At 41.9% G+C, this 21524-nt stretch overlaps 1 protein-coding gene across 2 annotated transcripts in view; it reads right to left on the bottom strand.

Annotated features, from left to right (window-relative positions):
• Positions 1–21524, bottom strand: part of SLC10A7 (solute carrier family 10 member 7) — a 147731-nt gene that overhangs the window by 87493 nt on the left and 38714 nt on the right. For both annotated transcript variants that reach the window (XM_054172687.1, XM_054172685.1), the window contains exon 5: positions 13033–13071. In XM_054172687.1, coding sequence (XP_054028662.1) covers positions 13033–13071 — 39 coding nt within the window. The remainder of the gene's footprint in view (positions 1–13032; positions 13072–21524) is intronic.

A 21524-nucleotide genomic window follows, 5' to 3' on the forward strand; every position in this document is an offset into this window, starting at 1 on the left:
AATTGACTGTCCCTCATGTTGAGCCTCAGTACTGCTCCTCACTTTAGGAGAGCCTAACTCCAAATCCACTTCTGATTCTAATTTATGTGAGAATTAGTCTTTCTACAGATTGATTACTAGCTCCAGGCACCTGATAAGTCATGACAAAATTAAATTCACAGACTAGTACAGTTTATTAGCAGGTTACTGAGGTGCTGTAAGAAAAGAAAACACCATCCCTCTCTCAATGCCCTCCTACCAAAACCCTAACAAGCTTCACACCACCCACACCAGCAAGGCACCTGTGTAGCATGAAGCATAATGTCCACACAAAGCCTACGAAGTGCAGAAAATGACGACTTTATGCCACTCTCAGAGGAGTGTGCTGCAGGAGCAGCCACAATTTTCCCCAGCATCTGTGGATTTGTACAGCAACACAACTCACACTCAGCCCCCTTCATTTATAGAAGTGGTATTTACCCACGACTGTGTGATTGCACTGCCTGTTCCTGTAAAACACCTCATTGGCAAATAAACTTATATTATGGGCATAAATAAATAGCTGCATTATGCACTTTCTTTCCCCAGCAAAACTTGCCCAATAAAGCAAATTCTATTAGGTGCTCACCATGCACCGTGCTGAAGATTACAAGGGGGAAAAGCCATCACGAAGGCACAAGGACCTTCCCCCGAACTGCTGCACTATCTCACACAATAAAAATCAATAATTTAACTATCTGAAACTCCACATGTGCCCAACATTGCAAGCAGACCGGTGGCATTTTCACTTCAAATTTATATAGTCTTTAGTCAGTACACTTAATCTGCATTTCTAACACCTGCTTCAGTCGGCTGTGAAGTGCAATGTTATCTGTACAATTTTCTTTCATCTTTGTACTGTCCATCTAGCCCCCCCCCCCCCCCCAAAAAAAATTCTGATGGGGGATAATTATTTGACTTTTAAAAGGATATGAAACTTTTCACACGTTTTTTGATCATTTCTTGAAAGACATGCTGGTATATTTGACAGTCCATTTTATTAAAAGGTTTGAGGGTTGGGGTTTTTCCCCCCCCCCCAAAACCCTGGGCTTTCACATTATTCATGTTATCTAATCCTAGGTAATATATTTCTCCTTCAAACAGTTAACAGTCACTTTCCATACAGTAGTAAAAATGGGGGGAAAGAATCCAGAATCCAATGGCATGAGATTGAACACATCCAAGTGCCAGGTTCTGCACAATGGTCACAGCAACCTCATGCAGTCTGCAGGCTGGGGACAGAGTGGCTGCAGAGCGGCCAGGCAGAGAGGGACCTGGGGGTGCTGGTTGATGCTAGGCTGAACATGAGCCTGCAGTGTGCCCAGGCAGCTAAGAGGGCCAATGGCATCCTGGCCTGCATCAGGAACAGTGTGGCCAGCAGGAGCAGGGAGGTCATTCTGCCCCTGTACACTGCACTGGTTAGGCCACACCTCGAGTTCTGTGTCCAGTTCTGGGCTCCTCAGTTTAGGAAGGAGGTTGACTTGCTGGAGCATATCCAGAGAAGGGCAACAAAGTTGGTGAAGGGTTTGGGACACAGCCGTGTGAGGAGAAGCTGAGGGAGCTGGGGTTGCTTAGCTTGGAGAAGAGGAGACTCAGAGGTGACCTTACTGCTCTCCACAACTACCTGAAGGGAGGTCGCAGACAGGCAGAGGTTGGTCTCTTCTCCCAGGCAACCAGCACCAGAACAAGAAGACACAGTCTCAGGCTGCACCAGGGGAGGTTTAGGCTGGAGGCTAGGAGGAAGTTTTACACAGAGTGATTGCCCAATGGAATGGGCTGCCCGAGGAGGTGGTGGAGTCACCATCATTGGAGGTGTTGAGGAGGAAACTTGATAGGGTGCTTGGTTGCATGGTTTAGTTGGTTGGGTGGTGTTAGATGATAGGTTGGACACGATGATCTTGAAGGTCTCTTACAACCTGGTTTATTCTATTCTATTCTAAGCAACGAGGCACAAGGTGTGCACTTGCAGGCTATTAGCACATGCCTCAAATGCACCAGGAGCAAGAAGCTAGAATGACTTTTCCACTCAGGTGGGCAGCAATGCAAAGACCTCTCTCATGGCACAATGCATATAAGGAGTATGCAGAAGGGGCAAAACCATGCGCAGCTTTCATACAGTGGATTTACATCAGGAACAAAAGCTGTTCCCAGTCATGCACGGTCTCGGTCAGGTTGACCACTAGAAGAATAAAGAGATCTAATCACACAGAATCACCAAGGTTGGCAGAGACCTCAAAGATCATCAAGTCCAACCTGTCTCCACAGACCTCATGACTACTAAACCATGGCACCAAGTGCCACATCCAGTTCCCTCTTGAACACCTCCAAGGATGGTGACTCCACCACCTCCCTGGGCAGCTCCTTCCAATAGCTAATAACTCTCTCTCTGAAGAACTTTCTCTTCATCACCAGCCTAAACTTCCCCTGGCACAGCTTGAGACTGTGTCCTCTTGTTCTGGTGCTGCTTGCCTGGGAGAAGACACCAACCCCCAGCTGGCTACAACCTCCTTTCAGGTAGTTGTAGACAGCAATGAGGTCTCCCCTGAGCCTCCTCTCCTCCAGGCTAAACAATCCCAGCTCCTTCAGCCTCTCCTCACAGGGCTTGTGCTCAAGGCCTCTCACCAGCCTTGGTGCCCTTCTAAAACAATTTACTTATCATTACAGGAAAATAACCAGGGTTAAGGAGGTGAAGAATTGGGCTGAAAGAGGAGGGAATAAGATGCTGAGAGCTGCATTTGCTCATGTCCTGCCAGAAAGGTGATAAACTGTATGAGCAAGCAGGAGCCTCAAGGCAGGCAAAGGAATCATCTCCAAGATGTTTTGGGTTTTGTTGAGGTGGGGTTTTGGAGCTTGTTTAGTTTGGGTTTTTTTTGTTTCACCTAAAATCAAAATGAAAGATCTATTCCACTGCCAGTAGAGTGTTAACAGAGGCCAGGTAATGTCAGTCCATTAATTAAAACATTTCTCCCCCTCCTTCACAATAACCCATATTTCCAAATATGTGCTATGAAGGATAAAAGCTGAAGGTTGTTATCATACTTTGAAAGAAGCTACGGGAAAACAAGAATGAAAAGGGTCTCTCAGCAGCAACACAAGTGCAGCCACTCAAAAAAAATCCTGAACTGCTACTGTCTCATACTGAAGGGCCAGGATAGTTTCCCAAAAGTGCCTTTTAAAGGGCTAACAATAAACACAGTTTTCCAAAGGAAGCTCCAGTTTTGAGAAGGCTTCCTTGCCAGTTGAGTGAAAGACTTTGTGAAGGCTTGTGACCTAACCTCTGGCACTTCCATTAAGACTGTATTTGTCACCCTGACAGCAAGGGCAACGGTTTCCAGACACTCAGCTCATAGTAATAATGATGTCCCTCTTGATTTTACCCCAGGAGAATAAGAGGTTTTGCTAGGTCTGACAGAGAACCACCATAGGAAAGAGACATCCAAATCCGGGCAGAGCTTTAACCTGTTCTGGGCTATAAACCCAAGCAGCTTGATGAATTAATGCAGGATATTTTTCCTTCCCTGAAAATAAACTTAAGGAGAAGGTGGTATGCATGGAACAACACAACACTGGTACCACTGTTTGTAGAGGGACATCACAAAGCATGCATACTACCATCTTGAATTCAGCTCTTGCTAGCTGCTGAATCCACATTTGGTGGACACGGGAGGAGAAAGAGCTCCATGCTCCATTAGGGATTAGTGAGCCCATGATGGTTAACTCCTCAAGTTTACCAGATGGTTTTTGACAACAAATACAGACACCAGGTGAAACAGCTCCTCATTGCAGCAGAACCAGCTCAAAGTGCCAGTGAAGCAGAAGACAGGGGTTTAAATGCCCCTGTTCCAAAGGAAGGGATGATTTCCCTCCACTCCCTCACACCCAACCACACATTTTTCTCAGGCAGGTGACGAAAAGCTGCAGCACAGACAAAAGGATCATTGCTCTATTTTAACAGCAAGCTAAAACTTTGGGGGAGAACATTAACAGCAGATTCTAAAAACATTTTCATTTCCTTTTGATGAATTTTTAAAAGAGAGGGAGAAAATTATATATTTTGTGCAATGCCAAATCTTTCTGCAGGGAACATTTACCCTTAAATCAGGCCAAATGACTACATGTTTGTGTACAACCAGAGCCCTAGAGGAATGCAGTTATGCTTCTTCTAGTATTAAAAGATACTACAGAGAGGGCAAAATAAAAACCAAATTATCTTTCATAGTGCCTCCCTTCCCAGTTTCTCCTTTATGCACCAACCTGCCTAACGTAATGAACCGAACATTTGCTTCCCACAGACACAACTTACAATCTGTGAGAGGTTTGAAATGCTTCACAAAGAAACTATTCAAAGTTCTGTAGTGCAAATTTTCACCTTTTTTTTTTTTCCCTGACAAACCATGCAAATATTTCTCCAAGTATTTGACAGAAAGAAATAGGGCAGCTTTTCAATGCACTGACTTCTAAAAACTGATTTCAAGTAAGCGCTATGACATCATCCCAGGATACAAACTTCAGTGACTTAACTGGAAGTCAGACACCTTAATCTTACAACAGAAGCAGTGGTTATCTCCTCCTGTTAATTTTACTTTGCCTTGGAGTAAAAATGCAGGGAAATGTTGCAAAACAGGGACAAGAAGGCACCACAAATAGGTACCAGGACCTTTTCAATATTACCATCTGCACACAAGTTCTGCCCTAGTGCAATGGTTTTTTTTTTTCCCCAAGTCCTGACCATTAACAAAAAGTAAGCAGAACCAGAAAAAATTAGCCCAAACCAAGCATCTTCTTTTGACAACAATGTGTTTTCACATTAGAGAGGGCAACAGAAGTTTACAAATTATAATCAAAATAATCTTAAACAATGAAACTTTGAAACTGTCTATTAGCACCGATGTGAGTTACACACTAACCCAACACACTGCCTGATTATGTAATACCAAACACATACAGTATCACAATATCACAAAGGTTGGAAGAGACCTCAAAGATCATTGAGTCCAACCTGTCTCCACAGACCTCATGACTAGACCATGGCACCAAGTGCCACATCCAATCTCCTCTTGAACACCTCCAAGGATGGGGACTCCACCACTTCCCTGGGCAGCCCATTCCAATGACGAACGACTCGCTCGGTGAAGAACTTTATCCTCACCTTGAGTTTAAACCTCTCCTGGCACAGCTTGAGACTGTGTCCCCTTGTTCTGGTGCTGGTTGCCTGGGTGAAGAGACCAATCCCTTCCTGGCTACAATCACCTTTCAGGTAGTTGTAGAGGGCAATGAGGTCACCCCTGAGCCTCCTCTTCTCCAGGCTAAACAATCCCAGCTCCCTCAGCCTCTCCTCATAGGGCTTGTGCTCAAGGCCTCTCACCAGCCTCATTGCTAATGAATAACAGAGTCAAAATAACATGTATCATTGGTAGCTATCATTTGCAGAATGTCTAGAAGAGGAAATGACAATCATTGAAAATGGAATCAAGCTTTTCACGAATTTCCAGTATTTGATTTCCATTAACCAGAGAGACAACTGCAGCACAGTCAGTCTGAGGGAACTTCCATTTCCACTTTCCCCACACTATGTGATCAGAAGAAATACACCAGATCATAAAATGTAAGGGACTTTGAATGCCCAGGTTTAGCTCCTGAAACTTCATTCCCTCCTACTTTGCAATTCATAAACGACAGTCAGGCTGGAACAATAAAGCTGCTTGAACTCTCATGCTACCTTTCAGATCTGCAACGCCTCTGAATTTCCTCCAGCAACGTCCACTTCTACTGCTTATTTTAGTAATTCAAGAAATGCCACTGCACTGCACATACACCCTCAGCTATTTCTTTCTCTGAGAGCCTGTTACTCCTTGAAAACAGCAATGATGAGGGAAAGGGATGGATGCAATGTACTGTCTTAAAAGCAGTCACCAGGCACTACGCCAAGGAAGAGCACTAGATGGGGTTGCTGACCAAAGAAGAAGGTGCAAGAAAAGAACCCTACACCTACTCTTAGCTGTCATGAGAGGACGTGAAAGAAGGAGAATACCTAAATATATCTATCTTTTAAAAGATAGTAGTTAATTATTTGGGGGTTGCAAAGAGAATACAAAGAGATACATTTGATGGCCTACTTACTGCTACTTTTAAAGGAATGGTTTCTTTTTGGAAGAGCTGCCTGCTTGAGTCCCATAAGACTGAGGGAGATGAATTAAAAGCTCAGTAGCAAAAGCCAATGGGAACATGAGGAAAACTGAGAAGGCACTGAGACCAGCTACAGCCCACATAATTTATAAACATTTGATAGTTAGCAGTTTCTTTTTTGTTGTTGTTATGTAGATGTCACTGCATTTTCCTCTTAGTCATCAAAAAAAGTACAGGGACTAATCGCTGGCCTTCTAGAGGATACTCTCTTCTGAGAGCTTAATAGCAACTTTCCTCTTGGTTACTCCTCCTCTCTAACATTTAAGGGCAACAAAGTTGGTGAGGGGCTTGGAACACAAGCCCTATGAGGAGAGGCTGAGGGAGCTGGGGTTGCTTAGCCTGGAGAAGAGGGGGCTCAGGGGTGACCTTATTGCTCTCTACAACTACCTGAAGGGAGGTTGTAGACAGGCAGAGGTTGGTCTCTTCTCCCAGGCAACCAGCACCAGAACAAGAGGACACAGTCTCAAGCTGCGCCAGGGGAGATTTAGGCTGGAGGTTAGGAGGAAGTTCTACACAGAGAGGGTGATTGCTGATTGGAATGGGCTGCCCGAGGAGGTGGTAGAGTCACCATCACTGGAGGTATTCGAGAGGAGACTTGATGGAGTGCTTGGTGCCATGGTGTAGTTGATTAGGTGGTGTTGGATAATAGGTTGGACACGATGATGTTAAAGGTCTCTTCCAACCTGGTTTATTCTATCCTATTCTATTTCAAAGATAACCAACAGCAGGACTGTTATTTGTTAGCTGGCTCTCAGACAGTCTGCACTGGCTGGCCATCTAAACCCTTCAGTCTTCAATGGTCTTTTCATGTAACTGTGCCAGCAGATGGACCCCACAATAGCTGTTAAAATACCCAGATTTCCAGTTATCCCCTTACCTGACTTCTCCCAGAGCTTTGGAAGCAAGATCTCATTTACTTGTTAACTTTGTGACTCTTGCACTTTTATACCTACCCCTTTTGTATTGGTAAAGGAGTTCAACATTGCTCATAGACAAGCAGACTGTAAGAAATTGTACATCTGTTTGTAACTCCCACCCTGTCAGTCTGGCTGCTGGAGAGGCATGGGAGAGAGCATACTGGGATGGGTGCTCATGCCTGGCTATCCCTCAGAATAATTATCTGTACCCAAGGCTGTTTCCTTAAGCTCAAACTAACAGCTCTCTGTCACAGGGAGCTTTTTTACTCTGCCTTGCTTGTACCAAAAGAATACAAGCTAACTCAAACTAGGTATGAAACTGAGCCTGCTATACACAGGAAGCATGAATACACAACAAAAGTGAAGAAAATGGTATTTGGTACATCTGGAACCAGCTGATGAAGCCCAGGTTACATGATTGTAAGATTTCAGGTGAAGCTTGTAGAAATCAAAATGAGGATGCTAAGTAACAAGCAAGCACTGGCCATGATATAAGAGAAAGCGACAATAAGGCAGCTTAAGTGGCTCCCAAGATTATTTAAATTCCATGGAATCCAAACTCTTCCTGCCAGGTACATAACAACTGGTCCAAAGACTCACTGCTGCTGAGCTCTGCCTTCCCCGTGCACTCATGGAAAATGCCATCCTTCAAGGCTGAGGTGGCTTCCCATGTGGCTGATTAACAGGGAGAACTTGCTCAAGAGTTTGAGAACTAGCCAAATCCAACTGGGAGCACAGACCAGCAGCACCACTGTACTACTTCACAGGGGAAGAGGAGCCCACTTATAAGAGTGTAGTGGCACACCATAAAGCATCTCCACTTTGAAATGAAACAAGACTGAATCTAGAATTCAGCACCTGTTGTGAACAGACTTCCTGACAAGATTTTCTTGTAAACAGCTAGCACACTAGAAAGGGAATCCCAGATGACTGTTCTGCCCCTTTTCACTGCAAAGACACAATTAGAAGGGCACAAGGAGAGTATACAAACATTTGTCTGACTTCAGAAAAATATTTACAATCTTTGTGCAAGAAAGAATGAAGCCAGATAAGGATATTTATGCTAGAAATATGATTATAAAAGTGATAACAAAAGAACCCCCCAAAAAAACCCTAAGCCATTCAACATCCATTAAGGTAAAGCAAAGCAAATAAAATCCAGGCAATTGGTTATTTCCATACGGGTGGATTTCTTTAAATAGTAATGAAATCATTGCTAAAAAATCCATTGTTATTAAAATAAAAAAGTTGGCTCAGCCTACCAAAATTAGATTTGGAAGTTGCTGGTCATTCCCATAATTAAATCTGTGTCACAAATTTGCAAGAAAAATGGACACTATGACTAATGCATTTACTTGCTGCACTAGTGCTGTCAGGCTGTGTAAATCATTATGCCTGCTAAGGCAGAGCAGATAAGAATTCCATACATTTTCATTAACCAGCTAGGCTTTGTGTATGTGTGAGAAGCTAACTTTCATATTCCCTGCTAGCTGTAGCTTTCATTTGGAAGGCAATGTATATAAAAAACCCATCAACCTCGATTTGTTGAGACAAGTGGCTGCCCCAAAATTTCTTTGGGTTTTTGAACACTGTCAACAAGCTTCAAAAGATGGTCAGACAAAACCACAAAAGCATATACACACCTGATCTGGACAAAGGAAATCAAGGAAACAAGTGGTGGGCACTTGCAATAGGTTCCTCCCTTCAGACTGACTGACTTAGCCTGGACATGTGCCTTTTTTCAACCTATTGACTTTAACAGAGGAAGTGAAGCTAAATCCAAGGCAGCATCAGGAGTCTCACCCAACAGTTCCATTTTCTGTCTGCCCTGTGCTCTGTTTTCTGAAGAGTGCAGTAGTTACCTGAGTAGAGACCTTCAAATGCCCTTTTGCTCTTATTTCCTGTCACCACAGGAAATGGTTATAGCTTTTTGTTTAAGGTGAAGCTGATGGCTGCTCCCTTCACACTTATTTTTCATAACCCCAAGGCACCAAGGAACCGGACAACACTGACTCACGTCACAAGCTAGATGCTCATGCATTTCCAAGACCACTGGCTCAAGCAAAAAGGAAATTAATTGAAAGCAGAAAGAGATTAGCCCAGACTGTTTCTAGTCTAGCAGTGCCAACCATTTTGTGAAGACATCCTTTTCTTCAAGCGCTCTCCTTCTTCCATGCAAATGGCATTGTATTGTCACAGCAAACCGAGCTTAGCTCTCAACTGACCATATGCCTCCACTTCAGTGTGCACACAGCCTCAAGGATAGAGTACCCCTTTGTGAGCTTAAAATCAAAGGAACTGAGCCACCCAGGCAAGCACCACAGAACACCCATCAGCGTAACACGTCTTGCAGTAGCCTGCCCTATTGCTCTGCAGTTTGGACAGTAACAAGCATTATTTTCTGTTGCAGCCCAACTTTTAGAAGTAGAATAGAAATTAGGTATTTTCCACCTGAAACAATTCTATGATAAAGCATACAAGGTTCAGAATCTCAACAGACCCATATTTAACATCCCAGACAATCTCTTTAGCCTTTAGGTGCAGAAGTATCCTCTCCTGCAAGCGAAAGCAGCTATCTCAGCACCTTCTATCTCAGCAGGCATTTGCAGGCTTTAGAGGAGCAACCCCTGTTGCTAACCATCCACCCAGCATTAGCAAAAATACTATCAGATTTTATTAAAGCCCCATTAAGAGGGAAAAACTGAAATCACTTCTTATGTTCCACAATGATTGCAAAGCAAACTGTTTAAACGAGGGGAGGAGATAATGATATTAACTACCCAACTCACAGCAATCCTCTGTGGTACGAGTCTAAATATTCTCTTGGCTGAAATTTATGGTAATTGAATTCATCTATCGTTAGTTATTACTAATCTAGCTACATAAAAACCACTTTTCTGTAACAATTAGTTCTTTAAAACACTGTGTTTTAATTAGACCTGGGACATTATTACACTAAGTGTAAATATGTACAGAATCATCCCATGCACTGTTTTGCTGGAATATTTTTATTAGAATATGGGCTTTGCTGGAGTTTAAAAGGAATTTCTTTGCAGCTGGCTGGCAGATTCTTTACATCTCCCTGCCAGTGAAATCACCTTCAGATGATGAACCTAAGTGTATTTCTGCTCAAAATACTTGCCATCTCTGCATTTTGGTTATCACAATATGTTCCTTGTCATCTGAATAAGCTCATCCCAGCATCACTCTATGTCACTTTAGGTCTTCCACAGACTATTTTAATTTAACTTCAAGGATCATTTCCTAGTCTTAACCAGAGGAAAAAAAAAAGGACAAGAAAAAGAGTTAAAAGCATAGCACATCTTTCAGCCCTTTTAAATCAGTTTGCTTCACACTATCATACACAGGCACTGGCCCACAGGGCATAGCCTGAGAGCAGACAACACACTGTCCTTCTGGCTTTGTCAGGGTTGCAGCCTCCTGCCTATGTGCTACACGTTGTAAGACAAGGAACATAGCAAAAATGCAGTGAGACAGTGCCAGATCACCTCCAAGACACATATATGGTTGTGGTCACAAAGGTGTGCAGTGATATCTATGCCTATCCACAGGCAGCACATCACCAGATACTATTAAGAAAAATGCACACGTGATACAGATTCAGCATCAACGAAAGATACAGGAAATAGGATCTTCACCTATAGCCAAGCCTGGAAGTTAGTTACCAATGTAAACTGATGGATTTCCAAAACCAGCACCAGCACCCTCCATAACCTTCTCAGAAACAGGCTAATTATTTTCATATTTGATAGAATAGTTTTGGCTTCAAACACACATGCTTATCTATACACACATTGCATTTGTTCACTGAAAACTCACTAAGGAACCACATGCTAGTGACATGCAGGAGCCACTCAAAGGCCACACAGACAGACCTGCAGCAGTGTGATACTGCTGAACAGCACTGGCTGCTTAGTACACTTCCTGGCCCACTATCACCCCATTGCATTTTCACTCATATGGACCAGCATTTCCACTTCCAAACTGGCAAAGTCTGCAAGAGCAAAGCTATCAGCAAACAATGTTTGTGAGTTATATGCTGTCCATACATGCACATTCCCTGCATAATCATGATTTCAAACTAGGATTTCACAATGTGCCCCTAAGTGTGTTTATGTATTTGTACCTTCATAGTGGCCACTTTCTGCATGATTTTATTTATAAAAAATATAAATAAATCAGTAATTAGGAAAACAAAAAAAAACTCCAAACATCTGGTCTAGATGACCTTCAGTGGTTTTGAAAAGTCTTTCCTAGGAATCTTATTAACAAGAATGTTTACTGCAATGCTGCTCTGAGATTTCAGAAAAAAAAAATAAAGGAAGCAAATAAAAAGTGAAATGAGATAATTGTACCTAAATTACACTTTCCCATAACCAGTACATGGAACTAAGATCAAAACCAAACCCAGGTTCTTATGAACACACAAACCAGCTCTGCTTCTTTAACTGAGGTTCCTTCTAAGAGCCACAAAGAGGTTCTGGAAATTAAAATATGTTTATGTTGCTTTACTGGGAGCAGCCATTGTAGTCAGATGCTTTGGGGCCTTAATTCTTATTTGAAGTCAAAAGACATTTTCCTAATGACAGCTGAACTGAGGCCTCTGGGTATTCAAGGAAACCTCCTGAACCAAAAGCTAGGGACAGCAGAGAAAATGCCACGCACATACACAGGCTAAAGAGTTGCTCTAACACTGGGATTCCACAGCTTGAGGCAGACAGATCCTTCCTCCCACTGGAGGAGAGTACAATAGGTGACAAAAAGGAACAAGTGTTTAGAAATAGATATTTTCAACACCTGAATGGTCATCTATACCCACAAAACTTACAGCCACTCTCTTAACTTTTAATCTAGAACCTCAAAAGAGAAGCAGCACAATGCACAACCTCAAAATGCCATGCAAGTTTTTCCTCTTAGCAGTACACTTTTACACACTCAGAGCCCCAAACTCCAGTTTTTCACAAAACAAATACAGGGAGTTATTTTGTGCTTGCAATTTCAATTTCCTAATTTCAATTCTTCGGTCATTCATTCATTTTATCTATCACAGTCCTTTTTCTAGGGGCACAAGCTTGGAATCCCAAAGATATACTTAAAGAATGTACAAATTTCAGTAAAGAAGGGAAAAAATAAGTCAATTATTAGCTGCCTAAATAAAACAGGCACAGTAGCCTGCCTACATATAATTTGCATTTAATATTCATTAATGTTTCTCTAAACAACATAGCAATAAAACAAACCTATTCCTCCTCTCTTCATAAATGTATTTCTTTACAGTGTCCTTTCTGAATGTTTTAGACCACCACATCCAAAAATACTGTGTATGCTTTTCACAGCACTGGTTGTATTTCCAGCTGGATTGATTGTTTTCCCATATCTAGCTATTTTAGTGTGCTCCTCAGAGACACTGCGTGGCTTCACTGACAGTGAAATATGCTAAGCAAATGACAAGTCACTGAGTAAATTAGCATCTACTCTCTGATCAGCTGGGTCATGTTTTCTTTTCAAAATCCATGGCCTCTTGATAGAAAATAATGAGTATTTGATGGGCCTTATTAGAAAAATCAATATATTGATGCCCATGTCTGAAACATCTGCATGAGAATAGATTCTGTTAACCCATTAAGGAGAAAATGAAGATGTGTTTACACATTATTAATTTACCATGAGTACAGACAATTTATTCACTACTTTCCTCAAGAGTTTAACAAAAAGAAAACTGTACTACCTGTATTTAATGGCATGGTGGCATAAATTGAAAGACACTTCACATTTTTGCCAGCCAACTGGCACAATTCCACCAACATGCATGTGAAAAATACAAACACACCAATGCCACTGTTAAAAATTAGACTGTTAAAGGGCTTGCAATAAATACTGCATTACTTACCAAAAAACTTCCAAAAGCAGAATTAAATATAGCAGCTGCCTGAAAAAAAGGAAAAAGAAATATCACCAACAGTAAAGCTGCTGTCATACAAGAACAAAATCTGATTTCCCCACCCAACAAGCTATTAGATTCTCCAAGTACACGTAGACACTGAGACCATTAGGCAGTTAGCCACTGCTTCAGAAATTGCCAGTGGCCTGTAACTTATGAAAGCTGATTGATTCTGGTTTATGCATTCCTAAATAATGTGCTGAAATGGACAAAAGGAGGCAAGAGGAGAAGAAAACCCTTGCTGACAGAATTTGGAGGAATATCCACAAGAATTAAGAGTATTACACAGAAGCTTGGTCTCATTGCCTTTGCTCTAATTTGCCAGGAACATTTTTACACATTGACTTATTAATTACAGTAAATGCAATCAGATTTAACTAAAACACTGCATTTTCATAGACTTCTAACAATTTTTAATGGAATATTAATCAGACAGGCAAAGTACTTCAACTGTTCATTATAATAAAGTATTGACAAATGCAGAAGTTTCTGTAGTTGAACTAATAAATATAAAATAGGAACATCAATAACAAAACCTAAACAAATGAAAATCCAACATAAACAAAACCCCAAAGAAACAAACCATTAACAAAACAAGCCCAAACAAACAAAAAAAAACCCCAAACCCCACCACTCCACACTTCTGATGCCAAAATTTCTAACTCCTTAGTCTTTTAAAACAAGAAAATAAATAAAATTGATAATGACTTTAGAAGTGTCTGTGCTTACCTAAATATCCAGGCAATATAAGGTAGCAGCATTAGCTCCTAATATTAACTCATTAAATTCCAGGAAGTTAAAACTTGAGTCTTGAATAGCTTTCCCCAATTACCAAGAAAGAACAGAAAGTCTTGTATGGCAGCCAGTCTGATGCTGAAAAGCCACACAGCGAAGGTAAGAGGAAAGGGAGAAGGGAAATCTACCATACATGAGGATTTAGGGCAGAGTCAAATTAATCACCCTGGACACTTCCAGCCACAGATTAATAACAAGTGGATGCTAGTGAGTTTAGCAAGTTTGAATAAAGTCCAAAATCAGGGTAGGAGCTGTAGCTGAACCTGCCTTCTGCTCCATAAGAGGATGCAATGAAAATGAATGGGTAATGAGATCCTTGGCTCTAGAGAGCTTAGCTTTCTTATTCAAGTTCATAATTAATTCAAAGCTTTGATAATTTCATTAGATTCCTCCTCTGCTGGCCCTATCAATAAAAGATGGCACTGGACCACAGCTCCTCAGTGGCCCAAATACAAAACCAAATGCAGGCTGCAAAACCTTTGCTGACTTGCTTACTAACAGGGACAATGGCATATGGCACTCCATGCTGCGGAGGGAGCATCTGAATAGATACAGCTAAATAAAACATTATAGTTGACAGTTGTAAACTACAGGAATATATTTCAACACCTCTTCCTCATCAGCATTCCTTTTTTGAACATAAAAAAAAAGGGGGGGCACAAGTCCAAGCAGCTCTTCTTGCCAGAGATCACAGCTGAAAGCAGGAGTGAGGACTACTTTAAACAATTCTTCAACAAGTGCGAATTAAATCAGGACTCTCTACTTGCACATGAAACAGTGCAGCTGATATTTCACATGGCAAGGGAGACACATCACACCCATGCACACAAGCCTACTCAAGATGCTCTAGTAGGTATCATTTGCTAATATATCCCTCTTAAAGTTCCTAGTATCATTACATTTAGAAAACCCATGAAGTTTATCATGTCCCTTTGGTAGTGGTTAGATGTGTGACCATCTCCACCAGACAAAGATGCAGAAAGGTCCCTTTTATTACATTCTGTCTCTGAATCCATAAAGGAGGATCTAGACCTTCCTTTTTAAGCACATGTAAGTATCTCTTCCTTGTGAAACAGCCTTCACTATACAAAACAGTGTAAATCAGCTGTTGAGATCTGAAAGACAGAAGCATCTGGGCTCCACTTCTGCACCAGAAGGCTGGGAGGAAACTTACTGATCCCCTCCTCCCCATGCAGATTGTGTGTGCAGTGACAGCTACATTTCTGTTTGCTATCAAGAACAGATACTAAGACAACACTCTTTACCAAGTTTTATGCCCCAAGTACTCAACCAGTCATGTGCAAAAGTCCTAACTCACAACTGATGGAGGGGTACACTAGTGTGCAATTTTCAATTCCTTTTCCTGAAGTGTCAGGAATCATCCACAGCAGAGAATTAAAGACTCATTACAGTCAAAAGAAAATCAACCAACCCAACCAACCAACCAACCCCAAACAACAACAAAACCATAAACCAGGCTCTGAGCAACGTGACCTAGTGTAAGGGGTCCCTGCCCATGGCAGGGGGGTTGGAACTAGATGATCCTTGAAGTCCCTTCCAACCCTAACAAGTCTACGATAAGACCACAAATCCAGCTAGAATCACTCAGACTATTTGCCTCAGTGAGAGAAGACTCACACATGTTGATTATTCTATTTGCACTTTCCTTTATAAACATTTCTCCTGCAAAATAAACTTACAAGTAATTTTTCTCACACTCACCAACCTGGGGCTTATATATCTGTGATTCTGGCTTAGCTTAAACAAACTGGCAGTAAACTGAATCAACTGCTCCAATTTGTAATTAAGCCTACCTGTAGAATTTAAACACTTTGTGCTTCCAACTCCCTTCTACCAAGAGGGATAATATTGCCTGCATACCTCACAGGGCATTGTCAAAATTAATTCACTGCTTAAAAAGCACTTTGAGATCCTTGGAGGGATGATACAAACAAACATTAGCACTGACACATGATACAGCTAGGCTCTTCATTTTCTACTTGCAGCATTTATTAGTCACTACTGTTGTGTAACCTTTTTTTCAGTGTTTGTCTCTATTGTGCTTCAACAGATACTAGACCATCTCCAGTCAGCTTAAATGAAACAATAAAACATGAAAACATTCAGATGCTCTTATAATACTCCAAGTTCAGATTTGCAAGTGTTTGCAAACCGTCATTGTGCTTTATATGAGGAGAGAGTACTCTATAAAATCAATGATGAGGCCCTTTCAGAAGGTAAATGCATAGCCATGTATTGAAAGGCAAAGTCAAACCACATTCATTGGCCACAACCAGACCAATCACACAAGTTTACATCAACTCAGAGACAAGATGAAAGCCACTGCCAGTCCTCCTGACAGAAGGGCACATGGATCTCTTCTTGAGTTTAAAATAGCACACACCAGCTCCACTAAACAACAGATTCACTTAATAGTAAGCAGTCATACCTTCAGTCAGGTCTGTGTGGCCCTAGGCTTGAGGGAACTCTCTGCATTACTGGAGAGGATCCATTGGCCTGAGTGAGAAGTAACCAGCCCGTATATGAAGGAAACATGTCTGGCAGCACTTGGCAGAAACTTTCCTTTTCCCTTGCCTGAGCCTAGTGAAAATCTTCAGTCCTTCATTTCCCACCTTATCCTGACATACAGAACAGACTGTAACAGCAATGAGTTTCAAGACAGTCCTCAGAGCAAAAAAGGCTAGTAAAAAGTTAGACAGAAGAAACAGGCAAAGCCACAACCGAGGGGCTGAGCACTTCCCCATGGGTGGGCAGCCAAATGCAGCAGCAAGTACATGTGAGCAGGCAGCAAACCACACAGGCATGCCAAGGTTTGGGCAGCATTAAATGCAGAATACTCTTCCATTTCCTTTTGTTTTGGTATCAAACTAAACTATCTTGGAATTTATTAGACTAGATATAGTCTGATAATAATACAGTAAGATTACATTAAAGAAGAGGAAAAGAAACACTGGCAATATTTGGAACACTAGGTCAAAAAGCAACACTTGATCATTATCAGCAAGATTCGAATGAAATTTTTATGCACATCTCAGCTGGAACTAGCATTTCCTTTACTGCAGGGTCACATGGAAACAACAGTACCTTGTGGTTTTATGTGTGGACCACATTTTAAAAAAAAAAAGTAAAAGGCTTCTCTACCATTACTTATATATCTTTTTAAAAACACTAAAATATTTGATTCCCGATTGTCATTTGGTAGCCTTTAGGGAGGTAACCTTCCTAACTGTACTTAACCCTATGCTCATCCCCAGGCACCCCATTGCTATGCTCACTAGGGCCTGTCTGGCCTCCAGTCATCCCTGCTCTCTTGGAAAGGATGTTCCATCCCAAGGCCACAGATGCAGAGTAATGAAACTAAACAGCCTCAAAACATCCCAGAAGGAAGCAATCCGAGTGTCATACAAAGCTGCTCTATGTATGCCCACAATTACCTGCAGTTAAACCCAGATAATTTTCAGACATGCACTGGTGAGATGTATATCTCAGGTATCTACCATAAGACTAAATAGCCTATTTAACACACATGGCACAATGAAGGAGAGGGAACAACCTAGAAGAGTATAAAAGAACTGGAGAAAGACAGACTCCAGCAGTACTACTGCAGGATTACGTGGCAGAAGGCAAGAGAACACAATGTAGTGATACAAAGTTTTATGCTGTCTGTCTTACTGATGGAAATTCACCACTTCTATTTGACAGAGAGAAGAAAAAGAAAATAGAAGGTGGGGGAGGAAGACTGGAGAAAGCAATGGAAATGGTTTGAGCAAACAGGACAGAAAAGGAAATTTTATCTACCCAAAGAGATCAGTGTAGCTCGAGAAGGTGGAAGACGACGACAAGACGACAGAAGCAGCTTGAATGAGTTGGCAGAGTCCCCTTAAACAACTCCTTCAATCTCCTATTTAAAAATAAAATCTCATGTGAGTGGTACTGCAGCTCATGTCTTAACTGCTGTTTCCATTAATAAGATGTTACAGCCCCATAGAAAGCTATTTGCCACAGCACTTTTACTGCAAACAGAATATAAATATACCTAATAAGGTTTAATCTGTGCTGCTGTTCATAACTATCCATCCCAGTTCAGATTGGGGGGGGGGGGGGAAATAAACACATATATCCAAGTTCCTGGTTTTGAGCACTAAATTGAATCAGGTGTCCTCTTCTCTTAAGAAAATTAAGTTGCTTTTGTGCAAGAGTGTTTTAATGAGAACAGAGCCTGCCGACATTGATAAATGGGAATGACACCAGAGAGAGCATGTAAGCAGGACAATATGTGCATGTTACAGGCTTACAGGCTATTTTTCACTGACTATCCTGAATGACTTCGCTGCTTCTTAAGGGGCCTATTAATCTCAAATTTAGTTATTACACAACGTTTATTTGAACATATATTCTGGGGCTGATGACAGTTAATAAAGGAAATCTTTTACAAGCTGTATTTTTACATATTGTTCCAACTGCAGCTCCCAGTCATTCTACTGTATTGATGGAATAACCCAGTTATGATGCAGCTTTAAAAAGAAAAAAAAAAAGCCACATATATTCAGATTCTTTTCTCAGCAGATGGGGACTCTTAAATAACTGTTAAAATGCATGTAAAAAAATTCCTACTAGAGGATGGCAAAAAAGAAAAGGTAGCGTTAACTGCTCCACAAAAATCTCTGGCTGCATGGCTGCCCCCCTCCAAGGCAGAGCACTTGCCTTTTTAACACTCCAGCATCATCTCTGAGAAATAAATGGGAACTAGATGTGACTCTTGGATGTGTGTATACATTCCATAATGAATTCAAGAGGAGCTGTAGAATACATAGAATAAACCAGGTTGGAAGAGACCTTCAAGATCATCGCGTCCAACCCATCAACCAATCCAACACCACCCAAACAACTTGACCGTGAGTGTTGTATGCACCATAGAGCACCTCAGCAGTGGTATTTCATTCAAAACAAAACCAAACCACCAGACACAAATAAAACCACACACACAAAGCAGCCACCAAAAATCACATTAGGAAAAACCCCAAGCACACCAGCCCCACCACAACCCACCCAACCCCACCCCAGCCCCACCACAACCCACCCTACCCCACACCACCCCAGCCCCACCACAACCCACCCAACGCCACCCCACACCAGCCCCACCACAACCCACCCAACCCCACCACACCAGCCCCACCAACAAAACTCCAGCCCCCACCCAAAAAAACCCCCACACCACAAAAATCATATTTTTAGAACAACTACATTTTGAGTTAAAAAAAAACCTCCAAAAATGTGACTTGATCACATTGTTTTGTTTTAAAGTCACTTTAAAAACAAACAAACATTGAATTAATCTAAGGGTTTTTTAATGGAGTGGATCTGCACACATAACCTCAACCCCTTAAAAAAAACCCAAGCCCAAACCCACCAAAAATTGCACACCACCCACAAAGAATAGCTTACACTCACCAAAGCACAAAACCCCAGAACACCAACAGGAAAAAAACAACAAACAAACCCCAAAACACTAAGTTATGAAGGGGATTACGTTTTTATTCACTGCCACGCTCCCTGTGGTCCAACAGCATTTGTTGGCTGTGAAAAAGGTATCACCTAATTCCCAACCTGCCTCTAAAGCTATGCTGACAACATGAAAATATTCCTGTATTTCAACCATGTTCAATAACCATCCATTTCATGGAAATGCTGCTGCAAAGGCACTAGAAAATGAAAACAGAGTAACTAATATGCTGTTTGTTTGCATTTCAGCAGGGAACGTCATCCAGAGAATGATGTTCCCTAAAACACCTCGGTGAGCCCTGAATCCGAAGCTGTGCACACTACAGATTTGGTCTGGGCTGGCAGAGGCTGCCATCACCTGAGTACAAGTTTGTGCTGTTTCAGCCAGGCTCAGCATTCTGCCACAAGCAGCGCAGGGAAACAAGCTGGGGGCTTCCGCTGGCAAAGAATTATTGCCTCCTCCTACCTCTCACCAGCCAAGTTCTTTATGCTGAAAATCAGTCTTTCATTCTATTTTTGTAGCTCCTCATAACCATCACTGCCTGTTGGTAATAATATTTACAAACACAAACCCCATCCATCAAAAGGACGTCAAAAGGCAGGCTTTTTGGACATTCAGTGCACATGGTGCTCTCCATTGAAGGATTTCTCTGTTTCACCAATAGTTTCAGCAATACTGAGAGATAAAAACTGTTCTGCTTCCTTTCCTTTTGTCAGAAACGGTAACTTCCCTCTACTGTGAGCAACCAGCACAATTCATGGCAGTTTTGCAGGGTCAGCATGGTATTTCTTGCTCAGACACAGTAGGAGATAAAAGACTGAAAACTAGAAGAAAATATATATTAAAGGGGTGTTTTTCCACATAGCATAACCAGAATGGCAAACATTAAGCATCCAGATCTCAGAAGCATTTGTGTCAGTCTGCAAATTCTCACCAATACTAATATATGTAGGTTAGGAACAGGAAATCCATGTCGAGCAGAGGTTGGAAAGCAACACTGTCCTGTATGGCTGGATCATTTTCCTTGAGATTACTTGCAGAGCCAAGCAGAATGAAAACATTGCAATGTGCTGCCCAGGGGTGTGGTGGAGTCACCATCACTGGAGGTGTTTAGGAAGAGACTGGATGGGGTGCTTGGTGCCATGGTTTAGTTGATTAGATGGTGTTGGATGATAGGTTGGACTCAATGATCTCAAAGGTCTCCTCCAACCTGGTTAATTCTATTCTATTCTATTCTAAAAGCATTTGTCATCAGTATCAGAAAGATGACACTAAGGAAGTCAGGAAGGAAGAACCTCTTCCAAGAACTGGAATGTTCACCTCCACGTTGCAAGAACCAACACTTGATCTCCTCTGGCACAGAAGAGATCAGATGCTTCATGAGACACAGTGCTTGACTAACCCAGGCTATCAGCTGTACAACAATCACTTTGCAGTTTCTTTGCTTTATCCTAAATGCCACAGACCCTCCCATCACAGCTTACGGGGCTGTGGAGCACACAAGACTGGTGGGATGCTCAGAAAGCATACCAGGGAAAAAGCCTATCTAAGGCCCTCTCCAGAGCAACAAATGGAGGCAATACATATCTCTTGTAGCCTCACATCCATCCCTTCAGTAGACCAAGGTGAGGAGAGATTTCCTCCTTCTAACAATGATGGTCTGCTTCCTTTCACCTTATCCTTGTGCAAGACAGTCCTAGCCTGGCCATACCCCAAGGGTCAGCAGTACCCTGAAGCTGTAGCTTAACTTTCCTGTCCTCCCATCAGCTGCAATACAAAACACAAAATCACACTCATAAGACACAGTGCCTTCCAGTGTTGGATCCTATGTCACGCACCCCACGGGGCAGTAACCTGAACACCTCCAGTGGACTTCTGAATACCAACATGAATAAACAGAGGCAGTTTCTCTTCTCTACTCTGCTTAAAGATTTGTAAATGCAAATATTAAGATTACTGCCCAGTGCCAGGGTAAACATCCAAGCAAGAGTGATTTAAAGCTGACAGACTCATAAGAACACACACTTTCTCAAACTGAGTACATATGGTCAAAACTATCCACAAACTCCATGCCCTAGCACCTGATCCACTCCTCTATGACCTTCATATGTGTCTGCCACAC

The sequence above is a fragment of the Dryobates pubescens genome, chromosome 24 (assembly GCF_014839835.1).
Source record: "Dryobates pubescens isolate bDryPub1 chromosome 24, bDryPub1.pri, whole genome shotgun sequence".
In the NCBI taxonomy this organism is placed as follows: domain Eukaryota; kingdom Metazoa; phylum Chordata; class Aves; order Piciformes; family Picidae; genus Dryobates; species Dryobates pubescens.